Source organism: Pomacea canaliculata, linkage group LG12, assembly GCF_003073045.1.
Source record: "Pomacea canaliculata isolate SZHN2017 linkage group LG12, ASM307304v1, whole genome shotgun sequence".
NCBI classification, from domain to species: Eukaryota; Metazoa; Mollusca; class Gastropoda; order Architaenioglossa; family Ampullariidae; genus Pomacea; species Pomacea canaliculata.
Window position 1 is genome coordinate 723,477 of NC_037601.1, and position 14,936 is coordinate 738,412.

Consider the following 14,936-nt stretch of genomic DNA (forward strand, 5'->3'; position numbering starts at 1 on the left):
TCATGTCCACACCTTAGACTAACTCCGTGTCATGTCCCACACTTAGACTAACTCCGTCATGTCATGTCCACACCTTAGACTAACTCCGTGTCATGTCCACACCTTAGACTAACTCCGTGTCATGTCCACACCTTAGACTAACTCCGTGTCATGTCATGTCCACACCTTAGACTAACTCCGTGTCATGTCCACACCTTAGACTAACTCCGTGTCATGTCACACTTAGACTAACTCCGTGTCGTGTCATGTCCACACCTTAGACTAACTCCCATGTCATGTCACACCTTAGACTAACTCCGTGTCATGTCCACCACCTTACCTTAGACTAACTCCGTGTCATGTCATGTCATGTCCACACCTTAGACTATCCATGTCATGTCCACACCTTAGATAACTCCGTGTCATGTCCACACCTTAGACTAACTCATGTCATGTCACCACACCTTAGACTAACTCCATGTCATGTCCACACCTTAGACTAACTCCGTGTCATGTCCACACCTTAGACTAACTCCGTGTCATGTCCACACCTTAGACTAACTCCGTGTCATGTCCACACCTTAGACTAACTCCGTGTCATGTCATGTCATGTCCACACCTTAGACTAACTCCGTGTCATGTCATGTCCACACCTTAGACTAACTCCGTGTCATGTCATGTCCACACCTTAGACTAACTCCGTGTCATGTCACACACCTTAGACTAACTCCATGTCATGTCATGTCCACACCTTAGACTATCCATGTCATGTACACCTAGACTACTCCGTGTCATGTCCACACCTTGACTAACTCCGTGTCATGTCCACACCTTAGACTAACTCGTGTCATGTCCAACACTTAGACTAACTCCGTGTATGTCCCTTTAACATGTTTCACCTTAGACTCTCCGTGTCATGTCATGTCCACACCTTAGACTAACTCCGTGTCATGTCTTAGACTAACTCCATGTCATGTCATGTCCACACCTTAGACTAACTCCGTGTCATGTCATGTCATGTCACACTTAGACTAACTCGTGTCATGTCATCACTTAGACTAACTCCATGTCATGTCATGGTCCACACCTTAGACTAACTCCGTGTCATGTCCACACCTTAGACTAACTCCGTGTCATGTCCACACCTTAGACTAACTCCATGTCATGTCACACCTTAGACTAACTCCGTGTCATGTCACACTTAGACTAACTCCGTGTCATGTCCATTAGACTAACTCCGTGTCATGTCCACACCTTAGACTAACTCCGTGTCATGTCCACCTTAGACTAACTCCGTGTCATGTCATGTCCACACCTTAGACTAACTCCGTGTCATGTCATGTCCACCACACCTTAGACTAACTCCGTGTCATGTCATTCACACCTTAGACTAACTCCGTGTCATGTCCATGTCACCTTAGACTAACTCCGTGTCATGTCATGTCATGTCACACCTTAGACTAACTCCATGTCATGTCCACACCTTAGACTAACTCATGTCATGTCCACACTTAGACTAATCCGTGTCATGTCCACACCTTAGACTAACTCCGTGTCATGTCCACACCTTAGACTAACTCCGTGTCATGTCCACACCTTAGACTAACTCCGTTCATGTCATGTTCCACACCTTAGACTAACTCCGTGTCCATGTCATGTCCACACCTTAGACTAACTCCGTGTCATGTGTCACACACCTTAGACTAACTCCGTCATGTCCACACCTTAGACTAACTCCGTGTCATGTCATGTCATGTCCACACTTAGACTAACTCCATGTCATGTCCACACCTTAGACTAACTCCATGTCATGTCACACCTTAGACTAACTCGTCCGTGTCATGTCCACACCTTAGACTAACTCCGTGTCATGTCATGTCACCTTAGATGACTAACTCCGTGTCATGTCATGTCACACCTTAGACTAACTCCATGTCATGTCATGTCCACACCTTAGACTAACTCCGTGTCATGTCATGTCCACACCTTAGACTAACTCCGTGTCATGTCATGTCATGTCCACCTTAGACTAACTCCATGTCATGTCATGTCACACCTTAGACTAACTCCGTGTCATGTCATGTCACACCTTAGACTAACTCCGTGTCATGTCATGTCACACCTTAGACTAACTCCATGTCATGTCATGTCCACACCTTAGACTAACTCCGTGTCATGTCATTAAATGTCCACACCTTAGACTAACTCCGTGTCATTGTCATGTCCACACCTTAGACTGTCATGTCATGTCCCACACCTTAGACTAACTCCGTGTCATGTCATGTCACACACTTAGACTAACTCCGTGTCAGTCATGTCCACACCTTAGACTAACTCCATGTCATGTCATGTCCACACCTTAGACTAACTCCATGTCATGTCATGTCCACACCTTAGACTAACTCCGTGTCATGTCATGTCCACACCTTAGACTAACTCCGTGTCATGTCATGTCCACACCTTAGACTAACTCCATGTCATGTCATGTCCACACCTTAGACTAACTCCGTGTCATGTCATGTCCACACCTTAGACTAACTCCATGTCATGTCCACGCCTGAGACAGACGGACATCGCTTGAATGTTTGCGTGTGAAGGGAGGAGAAGGGTGGCAATGGAGTGAACCGTGCAGACTGTGGGAGGTCGTTTGACGTGGTTGTTGCCGTTGTCGTCAGCAGTCGGTCTCGTGACGCTAAGGTCACGACTGTAGTACACAGGTGTAGTGTGGTCAGAAGGGGTTCACTTGTAGACTGAGTTGACAATGTTTATAGAAGTTTTCTGTAGCTGACAACTGTGAGGACGACAATGGCAGCCAACATCTACGCTGTAGACAGAGTAGGTCATGATGCCATGCTACAGGTCCGACACTGGGTTAGGCCGACATAAATACTTTTGACAAGAACCCCAATGATAACTTAATGTCCCACTCGTCACACCATCCTCCCTGTCTCCTATTGTGGTAGGACAGACAATCAAGAATAAAATTTCTGTGCTGACTGTAGCCAGCTGCAGCGCATCACTGACATGTCCACCTACAACAACAGCAAAGGCACACAAAATGATTTCATGGAGAAGTTTTCTCGTGCTTTCTGAATAATATACACTATCTACACCTCAACAAAAATGGCTTGCATCGTCATCATCATTATTATCGTCGTCACTGCTGCTGCTGCTGCTGCTGTGCTGCTGTAGGCGGTTGTTGGTGGAGTCAGTCATTATTTAATTGTGACTCGCACCATCACCGGTACCTTCATTTACTTACAGAGAGATGTATGGATACTTGTACATGTAGTCTGTACGTCCTGTGGTGCAATGTCCGTGACCGCTGAGGTGTAAAGTCGGTCAGGATGTAACCACGTCGATGATGTAACCGATGTAACGACGATTCTGTCGACGACGTCTCGTAGCAGACGATGTCAAGGGAGGCAAAAGCAGCTGGCGATCCTGTACAGACATTTTCCATAAAATCTAAGTAGCAGTGACTGACACCTATTTTTGAAGACGTTGATAGCGTGACCTGTAGACGGGTAAGCAGGTGACAGCGTGTAACAGGTGTGTAAATAAATAAACACACGTGTCAATGTCCGATCCCACTTTTGACACAGCCGCTCACTGCGCATGCGCACCAAAACACAACAAAAATGGCGGCGACATTGGACTGTGTATGTCCGCTGGTCACCACACCGCGCACCATGTAAAGTCTGCGTCCGGCTTCAGCTACACTAACCTGTATGGTATACACACCAACATCACAGCCATGCTCGATCTGGAAGTCGTGCCTGAAAGGTCGCTGGGAAACGAGCAATGGGAGTTCGTCTTGGGTAAGTTGTGACCCACTTGTGGCGGAGTTCTATTTGTGCGCATCACGTCATGCGATCAGCTGTGAGCAGGTCTGGACACACAGCAGTCCCTCGCACTGCGGCCAGCTGCCTTCCCTTAATAGCAAACTACTATGAAAACCTGGTGAAAACTTGCTGGTGACGTCGCGAAATCGGTTCGTTGTCACAGCTAAAATGTGAGATCGATAATGCTACTGTGTCGACAGACTGTCAAGACGAGCGATACATGACCTGACGTAGATGGAAGAATGTTTACCTTTGTAAGCCAGGATGCATAAAAGAAAAAGTATATATAGAGTTAAAAGTTACAAACAGGACACAAACTTTCAATATGAATGCAAGACCCTATATGGCAAATTGTAGGATATCAGCAGATCTGTAATTCCTATACTATTTTGTTAACAACAAACACACATTTGTAGTGTAAAAGGGTAATTATTTAAAAGTAGATAATGCAGATGCTGTCATCATAACAACCAGACACCAATATTAGTTTAGTAGTTTATTCCTTGTTGCTCCCTTGAGGAGCATAGGGCCGCAACAACACATCTCCAGTGGACCCAGTTTTGGGCAGCCACCCTTCAGTTGGGCCCATGTGGTTCCGACGTCCTTTGACTCATTTTCTGCTGTTCTTTTCCAAGTCTGCTTTCGTCTCCCAACTCTTCTCTCTCCCTGAGGGTTCCAGTCGTGCCTGCCTGGCCATGGTTTGCGCAGGGTATGTCCTATCCAGCCCCATTTCCTCTTTTTGATGTCTTGGCTAATGGCATTTTGACACTAATATAATGTTTATGAATACTACAATATCACAACAATCCAAGACGAATTTGAGCTCTTCTCTATAAGTGAAAATTTGAAGTATTCGCAACAGTAATGTCTTCTTAGTGAAAATCTGCAGAGTTAATATCCAGAAAAGATTGGTAAGAAAGAAGGGTGTGGAGGGAAAAATAAGAGCATGCATAATTTTATTGCCCTCTATCACAACAACTAGATACAGTCTCAACTTGTTATTTTGCCATCCATTTTCTTGCCACACTACCTATAGCCTCACTTTAATAACAGATTAGAGTTACCCCCACTTTATGAACAGATTTTCCCTAAAGCCTATCTAGTTAAAGATTATATACTATATTTATGTCACCACGTTTGTCTCTCACTCACCATTTAGACTGATAGTGGTGAGATATTGTTTAACATGTATCTGAGAGAAGGCTTTGATTTACTGAAATTTTAAGGGCAATCAATAAACACCTATCAATCACAGTATGGCATTTGTAAGGAGAAAGTTTTATTTGAAGCTTAATAATCATTCAGACTTTCATTTCAAGAGCTACTCATTCGCAAATACTAGTTGATTCAACTTTATTTTGCTCTTTTGTAATGATCTGCTGAGGAAATGTTCAAATCTGACTTGTATTTTTGTCTACTTTTCTCCAAGGATATGACCTTATTCTGCTTACATTCATACTTACACCAATAATGTGTGAATAGTGTTTATTCAGATGCTTTTGTCCTAAGACATGGTGTCCTGCAGGGATCTGTATTGGGTCTAATACTTTTTGTTATGTACCTCCCCTCTGATGTTATGTGTGAGTTATACTGATGATACATGAATTCATCAGTCAGCTCCAATTACTGAACTCTCTGGACTACTGACATGGACAGAAAAATGCATCGTCATCATCATCATTGTCATCATAAAGTCCTATCTGCAGAATTGCTTACCTTGAACTTCATAGGATCAGTACCGTTTGCATCTCCCCACTGATGCAACTAAAACTGTAATCTGTGCCTTTATGCTATCAAGGATGGACTTTTGTAATTCTCTTTTAGGTGTAATTCACAAGTATCTTCTTGACAGACTTCAAAGGATCCAGAATAACGCTACTTACCTCATGTGCAGACCATCTCGATATGAACATATATCACCTATCATGCGCTCTCTTCACTGGTTGTCAGCTGTCGACCATATTGCCTACAAACTTTCCACTTTGACTTACTCTTCTGTTTCTGGCACTAGCCCTCGGTACATGTCTGAACTCACTCCCATCTATACACCCACGTGACTTCTTCACTCATCTTTTTGCTTACGCGAGTCCCACTAAGACAGAGATGTATGGACAGAGGTTTTTCTCCTACCAAGCCCTGTCAACTTAGAACGGATTACCAATCAGCCTTCGACACTCATTCTTTTACTACTAAGTCCAAACTTAAGATGCATCTTTTCCTAACAACAACCTCACGTGACCCTGTCCTGACCATGAGTGTGTGTAATGTGTGTCTGTAATGTGCTTTGTGTATGAGTGAGTGTATGTTGTAGAAATTTGCAAGAATATGGTGCATGGTTATTGATTATTTAGTCTATGTATGATTTATGTAAAGCGCTCTGAATACATTTTTGGAAAGGTGCTATATAAATCCTCATTATTATTACTTATATTCAGGAGGAGTCCTGATAATCCACTGTGAAAGAAATACATTTTGCACAAGGTGATGTACGAACCTAGGATCTTATGAACCTCACCGGCAAAATGTTTTACAGAACTTCCCTTGTCAGAGATGAGTGTAAAAGATGTCATTTTGAAGCAAGAGCAGATGGCTGGTGTTATGAAGACAAAAGCCATTTGGATGTTTCCAACACCGCATGTTGTAAGACACCTGTCATCTCTGGTCTGGTTGTAGGAGTATCAGACTGCAATATCAGTTTGAGAATTGAGCACAAGCTACAACAAACCTACATCAATGCAGGTTTGGTTTTCAGTGACATATCAAGCTGAGCTGGCAGGAAATGAGATGTTTCACAAATGGCAATATGTTGTTTGGTGAATTTATAGCATTGTTCACTGTTCCCACATTGCTGCTATAATTATTTGGGAGCAATATCCTCCACCTAAAACACAGCCAGTCACATCTTGTACAGAAAATGTACTCTGTAACTTATTGACTATTTGTAAAAGGCAATCCACCAGTTCAAACTACACAGGAAGCAGTAAAAGAAAGCTCCTGTCATATAGGCTAGAGTATGGACTGGAAAGCATATTCAGGCATAACACATTGCTATGGAGAACATGAGGGACAGTAGCAGAAGAGACTGTGACTGCTGCATATGAGATATACCAGTTATGAGAGAAACTGCAGAACAGTCCATAAAATTACAGGCGAATTGGTAGGTTTGTGTAGTAAAGCAGTGCATGATACTGCAAGGTGTTTAGTAGGTTGGTGTGGTGAAAGAGTCCGTGATACTACAGGGTGTTTAGTATGTTTTTGTGATACTACTGGGTGTTAGTATATTTGTGTGATACTACAGGGTGTTAGTATATTTGTGTGATACTACAGGGTGTTAGTATATTTGTGTGATACTACAAGGTGTTAGTATATTTGTGTGATACTACAAGGTGTTAGTATGTTTGTGTGATACTACAAGGTGTTAGTATATTTGTGTGATACTACAGGGTGTTAGTATATTTGTGTGATACTACAGGGTGTTAGAATATTTGTGTGATACTACAGGGTGTTAGTATATTTGTGTGGTGAAAGAGTCCGTGAGACGACAGGGTGTTAGTATGTTTGCGTGGTGAAAGACTTCATGATACTACAAGGTGTTAGTATATTTGTGTGGTGAAAAAGTCCTTGAGACGATAGGGTGTTAGTATATTTGTGTGGGGAAAGCACATTAATAACATGTATTTCACATTAAAAAAAACAAGCTTAAAAAACCTGGGTGACTTATTATAGCCAAAGCAAAAAAGTTATTTTATTTTAGGATGGAAATAGATATGTGATTGATGCATTATTTAGCATTATTTTGATACCCCCACCTCACTAACAGTATACTTTACAATCTGATAATTTGCCAGTGTGAGAGCCCCAAAGAGTACAGCATATTTTTAAAAAATGCTTAAATCAGTTATGGTTAGAAGTGCATGAACAAGTGTGAGCTGATACATGGTAAAATGCTCTTATGCACACCCACGCACACAGGCACACACATATCCAGGGGAGATTGGAACATTTCAAACATAAGTATTTTTGGAATTGATCAGGCAAGGTTTTTCGTCCTTTGCTTGCCAGGAATGCCCTTTTACCAGGCAGTGAACATTCTGCGTCGGCAAGACCGCATTATCAAAGGTGTGCAGGTGTGGTACAGTGACCAGGTAAGCGTTACCATGAAGAGGTGAAGGTTCTTTGTGCATGTTCATAGTGATGCGTGTGTTTATACGAGCCTTCAATCCACAGTTTGGCCAGAAGCCAGGCTGTAGAAATCTCCGTTATACTATCTTCGTGCATCCTTTTTTATTTTTGGCCAAGTTGGGTGTATGTTAAACATCAGCATCCCATGGCTGTTGTTTGACAGCAAGGAGGTCTGGATGTGACAATATCTTTTAAAAAAAGTTGCTTTAAGAACATGGTGACTCCCTGGCTCACTCTGATCAGCTTGTGAATACCTCTTGGGGCTGTAGTCATAAAGTGAGGGCAAGTCTTTGCTCCCAGGCAGATAAGGATAATCAGCAGCAAGTGTTTTGTCAAGACCTCATGACTGCTGCTTTATGGTGCTTTACCCCAGGGAGTCTTTGCCACGGCTTTATCAGTAGTAGGATGGCCACAGGGGTAAAGCAACATCCCCAGGGTCTGGACACCATGACATAATTATGGAGACCAGACACTAGTCCTTGTTTTCCCCATTTTGACCCAGGGCAATGCTCCATAACCTTAAACTCTGTGAGTGCCATTCTTATTCTTGCTGTGGCCCAGTGTCTGCAGTACCTTGTCCTATCACTCTGGACAGTGATCACCATTGAAGCTTTCAAAACTGTCTGTATCAGAATTTAAAGGTGGTCTCACCTGCTGTTCTTACTAAACCAGACATTCAGCATGGAGCACAGGAATAACATCAGTGGTTAGTGATGGCATGCAGCCAGCGAGGTATTTATTTATTGTGTAACATCCACATGGTGCACAGATGCATTGACTAAACTGAGAAAATGCCAGTAAGAGGTGGTGTGATCCAGGTGCAGCAGCACTATCAATCTGTTTAGCCTGTAATAAAGCAGGTGTCATTGATGATGATGTTCACTCTCCATACGCTTGTGAGTCATAAAAATCTATTCATAAAAATATAGTTTTCTGCAAATATCTGACACAAGAGCGTAGAAGAGGTTTTGACACTAAACAATAAGGATCATTTTATCTCTTTAGCAAGATATGTAATTGAAACAAGTAAAATTAGGGTAAAATCACAGACTGTACACGATTGTGCATTCATTTAGGGTTGAAGAGAATGTACCTGCAGTTACAGTATAAATGCACGATGATTATACATTATTGTTTGCTCCTGAAGGTCATAGATGGAGCAGGTTAGTGGATTTCCTAGGTTTGTTCGTTTTTATATGTTGTTGTTTTTCATTGTTCTTTTCTTTGTTACCATTACGCCTGAATCTCCTCCATATCATTGAGGTGTCAGTGTCTCCCCAGTTGCATCATGAAAACCCATACAGCAAGGTGCCATATTGGACTGTGCCATTGATTTCAGTGTGCAGGAGGAAGATAAGGTGTAGAAATATGTTTACATTAGAAGGAGGAGCTTAGCATTGATGTTTCCTCCAGACTGCTATCATCCAAAGACCGATCTAAGACAGCTGGATGGACCCTTCACCTTCCTACCCCCGCTGTCATGCTGACGCCATCTTGCCGCTCCTAATTACCTCCAAACCAGCAGAAACATGAAGCGACCGACCCTTTCTTTTCAGGGTTTGAAATGCAAAAAGTCGAGTATGACAAGAAAACAAAGAGAAGGCTGCATTGACAGCGCAGAACACACTGACAGGACAGCCCCATGTTAAGTGCCGACAATACCACGTGACCAGTACCTACATGGGGACTAGTGGGCGTGAAGTAGAGTCAGCCTGTGTCTGTCCCTGGTTTCGGGCTTGAATTGTGAGATAGGGAGGAAAACAAGGCAAGTTGTGGTGTTGTGGTGGAGGGACAAGCCGTGACATATCGATCATGTCCCCTGTGAGCTGAGGAGGACTGTCCTACCCTCACCTTACAACGCTGCCCTCGCCGCCAGATGTCGCAGTGGTTGTACATTGGAACGTTGATGATAGCGTCTTAAAGCATTGCCATCCGCCTACAGGTGTGAAGTGTAGGCAAGATTGATGGCTAAGTGTAAGCATGCTGCAGCACAGCAGGTGGAAATGAATTCCTTGTCTAAATGCGTGACATCTAGTGTCGGGAGAGAGGGTGCCATTGTGTTTAGTCCATTGCCAGCATGCACAGCACTCGTACGTTACATAGATCGAACCTCGTCACGTGAAGATGTGAAGCTAAAATGTCTCTCGTTTCTTTGCCAGGCGCCTCTTCAGATGGACCAGGTGCTGAACCTGTCGCAGGACGGAATTCGCCTCATCTTCGATCCCGTGTCACAGCGCCTCAAGGTGAGCCTTCGCTTCTGCACGTGAGGTCACGCAGGTCACTGACTGTGGCAGTGTCACACACGTCACACCTTCCATGACTGTAACGCTACTTGTAGGTGACGTGGACATGGTGCAGGCTACGATGTCGTCTGTCTTGATATAATTGGGGAAATATTTTTCCTTGTTTATAAATTGTGTGTGTATTATTCATGGCTTCTGCTAAGGCTAAATTCTTTGGGGTCCCAGGGACTCCTACTTCAGATTTCTAAGGGGTCCCTGGCTAACTCTAAGGGTCCCTTTACAATGTGAAAAAAAACCCCCAACAAATCAACTACTTTGTTCAACTGCCTTTCAGGCACACAAAGCACTGTAATGTCTAGTCAGAAACGGCGAGATTTCTGTGCCGTGAAGTCTGTGCAAGCATCTGTGATGAGCTTATGCTCACTGTACTTGGGGTGCTCACTTTCTTTCCGTTTGTGAGACGATGATTTTAACCAGACTGTCAACGACATCTTGGAAATAGGTTAAAAGGGAAAAAACTCAGCGCAAGGGAAGTGACTCTCACCTTGTAGCAGACGACAACAGTAGACTGGGCTACGATGTCAGACACTACACTAACCCTATTTTGTATCTGTTCTTTGCCCAAATTTGAAGGGGTCCCAGCCATTGAAGAAAATTGAAGGGGTCCTCCGAACTTTTAATGCGTACTGTACGTAATGTTTTGCGTAAGCAGAAGCCCTGAATTATGATTATTGTTGCTGTTATTACTAACGTCATAGGTCTGTGTCAGCCATCTTGTGATGAGCCTGGGTTGCCAGTCGTGTATGTGTGTGGTTCTCATGGTGTGAACATTGTGGGCCCACAAATAGTATAGGACACTGTATACAGTATTTTTAGTTGTCTCTAATGATGTACATAATTATGACCGCCATGAATATCTAATCAGTTGACGTAGTATGGAGCTGCCTACAGTTGCCACGTCCACAAATCTTTTTGCCCCGAGTGTGTTCCATGTCGGCATCATCACAGTCTCTACCCTCTTCCTGTCTGCCATCACGGTGTCTACCCTCTTCCTGTCTGCCATCACGGTGTCTACCCTCTTCCTGTCTGCCATCACGGTGTCTACCCTCTTCCTGTCTGCCATCACGGTGTCTACCCTCTTCCTGTCTGCCATCACGGTGTCTACCCTCTTCCTGTCCCGATCATGACGGTTCCCACCCGCTAACTGTTGTTGTGATTACGTGATAGTAAGTGTGTAGGTCAGAGTGGTAGCAGTGTGTGTGTGGGTGTGTGTGGGTGGCGTATGTGCTGTGGCGACTGTGTATATGTCGGTAACTCCTTGTTGCTCATGAATTAGAAAGTTTGCTGGACAGAAAAGGGCAAGCGATGGCTAGAAGGTGCTGTCCACTTGCTGATGACGGGCCCTTTGTGTCGGGCGTCCCCCCACTGTCCGTGTTGATTGCTGCACAGCTTCACGCCTGCTGCAGTAAAGCAGCTGCTGGCTTCACGCTTGGTTGGCGACGAGAGAGCTGAATGGCCGTGGTCCTCTCGCCCTCCCTGTCGCCATTAAGCTGTGAGTGGCCCAAATCAGGCGCCCCACACCCGGTCAAGTCAGGCCGGGCCCCGGGGCCACACCCTTATCAACTGCAGCCACTCTTTCCATCTCGACCCCCCGCCGATATCGGCGAGTAGTCTCTTTCTCCCTTCTCACCCCTTTCCCCCCACAAATCTCTGATTACACTTTATGCTCCCCCCACCCTCTACTATCCGTCGTCTGTGGAAGAATGGCGGCGGTGTTGCCGTTAGTGGGGACCCCACAGAGGGTGAATAATTTTCATGCTCATTTGCTCACTTGAGATGGTCCCTCCACCTTCTCCGTCCGGCTGACAGGCGGAAGGAAATCCCCCTCCCCCGCGGCCAGTGGAGGCGTGGTGGTGGTGGTGGTGGTGGTGGTGGGGTGTGTATTTAAGCGGACTGTGGGTGAGCGATAACTTATCAGCCAGAGGTGTTCCCACTTTGTTTATTATCGTGTTTGCAAAAGCGAGTTGACAGAATGTTTGTGAATATTGAAACACATGGAGGAAGTGACGTGGCGACTACAGTTTGCTGGTCAGGCACCTCCCTCCACACACGCCGTTGACTGACGATCGCAAGTTTGAGGTGCAGACTGGTAACTGCCCCTCCACCTCCTCCCACACACTCTCGCCCCTCTCTTCCTGTCACTTCTCGTGCTTCTCACTTCTTGTATCTCTTCCTTCTTTCCTTCGCTCCCTTAAAATCCTCTATCGCTCATTTTCTCTCCCTTTGTATCACCCTCCCACTGTTAGTTTCTGTATCCTCCCCATCTACGTCTCCGATATTCTTGTAGTCTACTCGCCCTAGACAAGTCTGGTCTGCCTCTCCACCTCATGGTCTTTCTGCCAAAGATCCGAGATGTTTGGGCGAGTGGTTCTTTTTGTGTGCTTTCACAAAACTTACACAAGTTCTGTCCCATTGAATCTGTCAGATTACCTCCATCCAAAATGTCAACAAACAACTCTCCTCCCTCCTCACTCACACTCACACAACGAAGACTGATTTGTTTTGTAAATCTTTTGGACTGTGATTTACTTGTCTGCTCTTTGCTGCTGCGGGTGGAGTTTGAGGTGACACTTGTCATCCGTTGACTGGCTTTTGTGCTTGAAGGGTGTCTCTCTCTCGTGTTGGGGAAATACTTTACTTCTTACTTACATGCGTTGAGTCTTTGTAATCCCATAGTGACAGAATGGCAGCTTCTTGGTCTGTTCAGTGTTCAGTTCCCCATATTCCTCCGTGTTCAGTGTTTCATTGTGTGTCTTTACATGTTCAACGTTGGCGACATGCGCTTTGCTGCTATTTGAGCTTTCCCTTAGGGACAGGTAGTCTCCTGTGTGTGCTGTGCGACCTGTCCACTCCACAGATGCTGCCGTTAGGGACGTCGTCGTTGTTGCTGTTGTTGTCGTTGTTGTTGTTATCGGTGTCTCTGTGTTGCTGGTGAGAGAGAGAGGTGCAGTGTCTCGTGTTTATTGTGTGTTCACAAATGCATCTTGGTACAGAAGGTCAGACACTGACCTCGTGCTACGGGGGAGGCGGCTTGGTCACTGGAGCCTGTCGTTAGCGTGACGTAGTGTCCACTGGCCACATGGCGTACAGGCCCACACCAGTTTTCTCCATTGATTTTTCCCTCCCGGTTCCCCCCCCCCTCCTCTTTTCAATTTTGTCATTTGTCGGGTGCCCATCCCCCACTGTCCCATCTGTGGCCGCACGGCAGGACTGTACAGGCCAGGGGGGGGCCGCACAATGGCGGAATGGCCTCCTTGTGCACCCCAAGGAAAACACAAACGGTTGTTTTTTTGTTTTTTGTTTTTTGAGGGGGTGGGTGCGAAGAAATACGAGTGGCTGTCTGTACCATGCTTTCTGGAACCTGATAGAACCTCCTCCCACCTTCCTCTCTCCCGCTTTGTTTTGGACCCGTGGTGCGGACAGATGGCAGCACTGACCAGTGGTTGTCAGCCTGTCCCCCTCCACCACCATAAAAAAGTAGTGGTGTGGCCACTTCAGCCACCCATCAACGGCTGGGCGGTACTCAGGCCGGCCACCCCGCTTTTGGTCAATCACCTGAAGATGAGCAATGACCTCCTTGTTTTCTTTTCCCTTTTCCTCTCACGACCTCTCTTCACTCCGCCAGAGTGAGGGAGCAAGTCCTTCAGCGACTAAAAAAAGGGGAATAAGAATATCAGCTGTACCACCTGTCAGGGTAGCAGGAGCCACTTGCAGAGGAAGCCGTTGACGGGTGGACAGTGGGTACTCACGTTTACACGTCTTTGTCTCAGCACTGGCGGTGGGTCCGGGTAGCGCCTGGCACCAGCAGTAGGCGCCACAGCAAGTAGTCCAAAGCTTGAGCAGCGCTCACCACACACACTTTCATTGAACATCTTCAGTCCACCCCGGCAAGGATCGGGGGTGTGGGGCTGGGGTGGATAATCATGCTCAATGGCAGGTGGCGCTGTAGACGCTGGCGGAAGGAGACGACAAGAAACACGAGACAAGTTGCTGGCAAGGGAGGAATAGTAGCCAGTAACTGAGTGCAACTGAGTGTAACAGGCCTTGGTGACCGGTGATTTGTTGACCTCTCCACAGTTCATGGTGTGCACTCGCTTCATTGTCCGGCCTGACGCTCGTTCATCTTGTTTGTGTGTAGAGAACAGACCACTCGTGGTGCCAGTCTTTTCCGTGCAACACTCGGCGCGATACGTTCTTCGCTCCTTTTGTCTAAACAACAAATACATTGGCCACCAGTGTGTAATCGTTTAAGTTTGAACCTCTCATCATTCATCAATTTCTTTAATCCGAAATTGGGAGCAGTAGCCTGAGCTCAGACTTCTTGACTGTCTGCGGGTGTGGCCAGAGAGGGTAGATATATGTAACGTCTGTCTCAGGTCAGGCGAGGGCAGCACACTGACAGCGATACAAGCGGTGAGAAGCCAGGGAGGGGGAGACGGGAGGGTATCCGTGAAGTTTACTTGTTGTATTACTCAGCCAGTGTTAATTGGATTGCAGTTTAATTTATCAAGTACAGCAGAGTTGTGAAGAGCAGTCTGTAACATTCATACACTGGGATGTAGCTCTGCTCATAGAGATGCTCAACGGGAGGAGACTGAGTCGGGCTTGGCCATGAGTTTGTTTACAC

The 14,936-nt window shown here is 45.5% G+C and overlaps 1 protein-coding gene across 1 annotated transcript in view; it reads left to right on the forward strand.

Moving 5' to 3' along the window:
- The first annotated feature begins 3,545 nt into the window (after positions 1-3,545).
- The window catches only part of LOC112576924 (UPF0183 protein C16orf70 homolog), a 28,287-nt gene continuing 16,896 nt past the window's right edge, over positions 3,546-14,936 (forward strand). Inside the window, exons 1-3 of the mRNA XM_025259803.1 lie at positions 3,546-3,800; positions 7,887-7,969; positions 10,166-10,249. Of these exons, the coding sequence (XP_025115588.1) occupies positions 3,560-3,800; positions 7,887-7,969; positions 10,166-10,249 (408 nt within the window). The 5' untranslated portion in view covers positions 3,546-3,559. The remainder of the gene's footprint in view (positions 3,801-7,886; positions 7,970-10,165; positions 10,250-14,936) is intronic.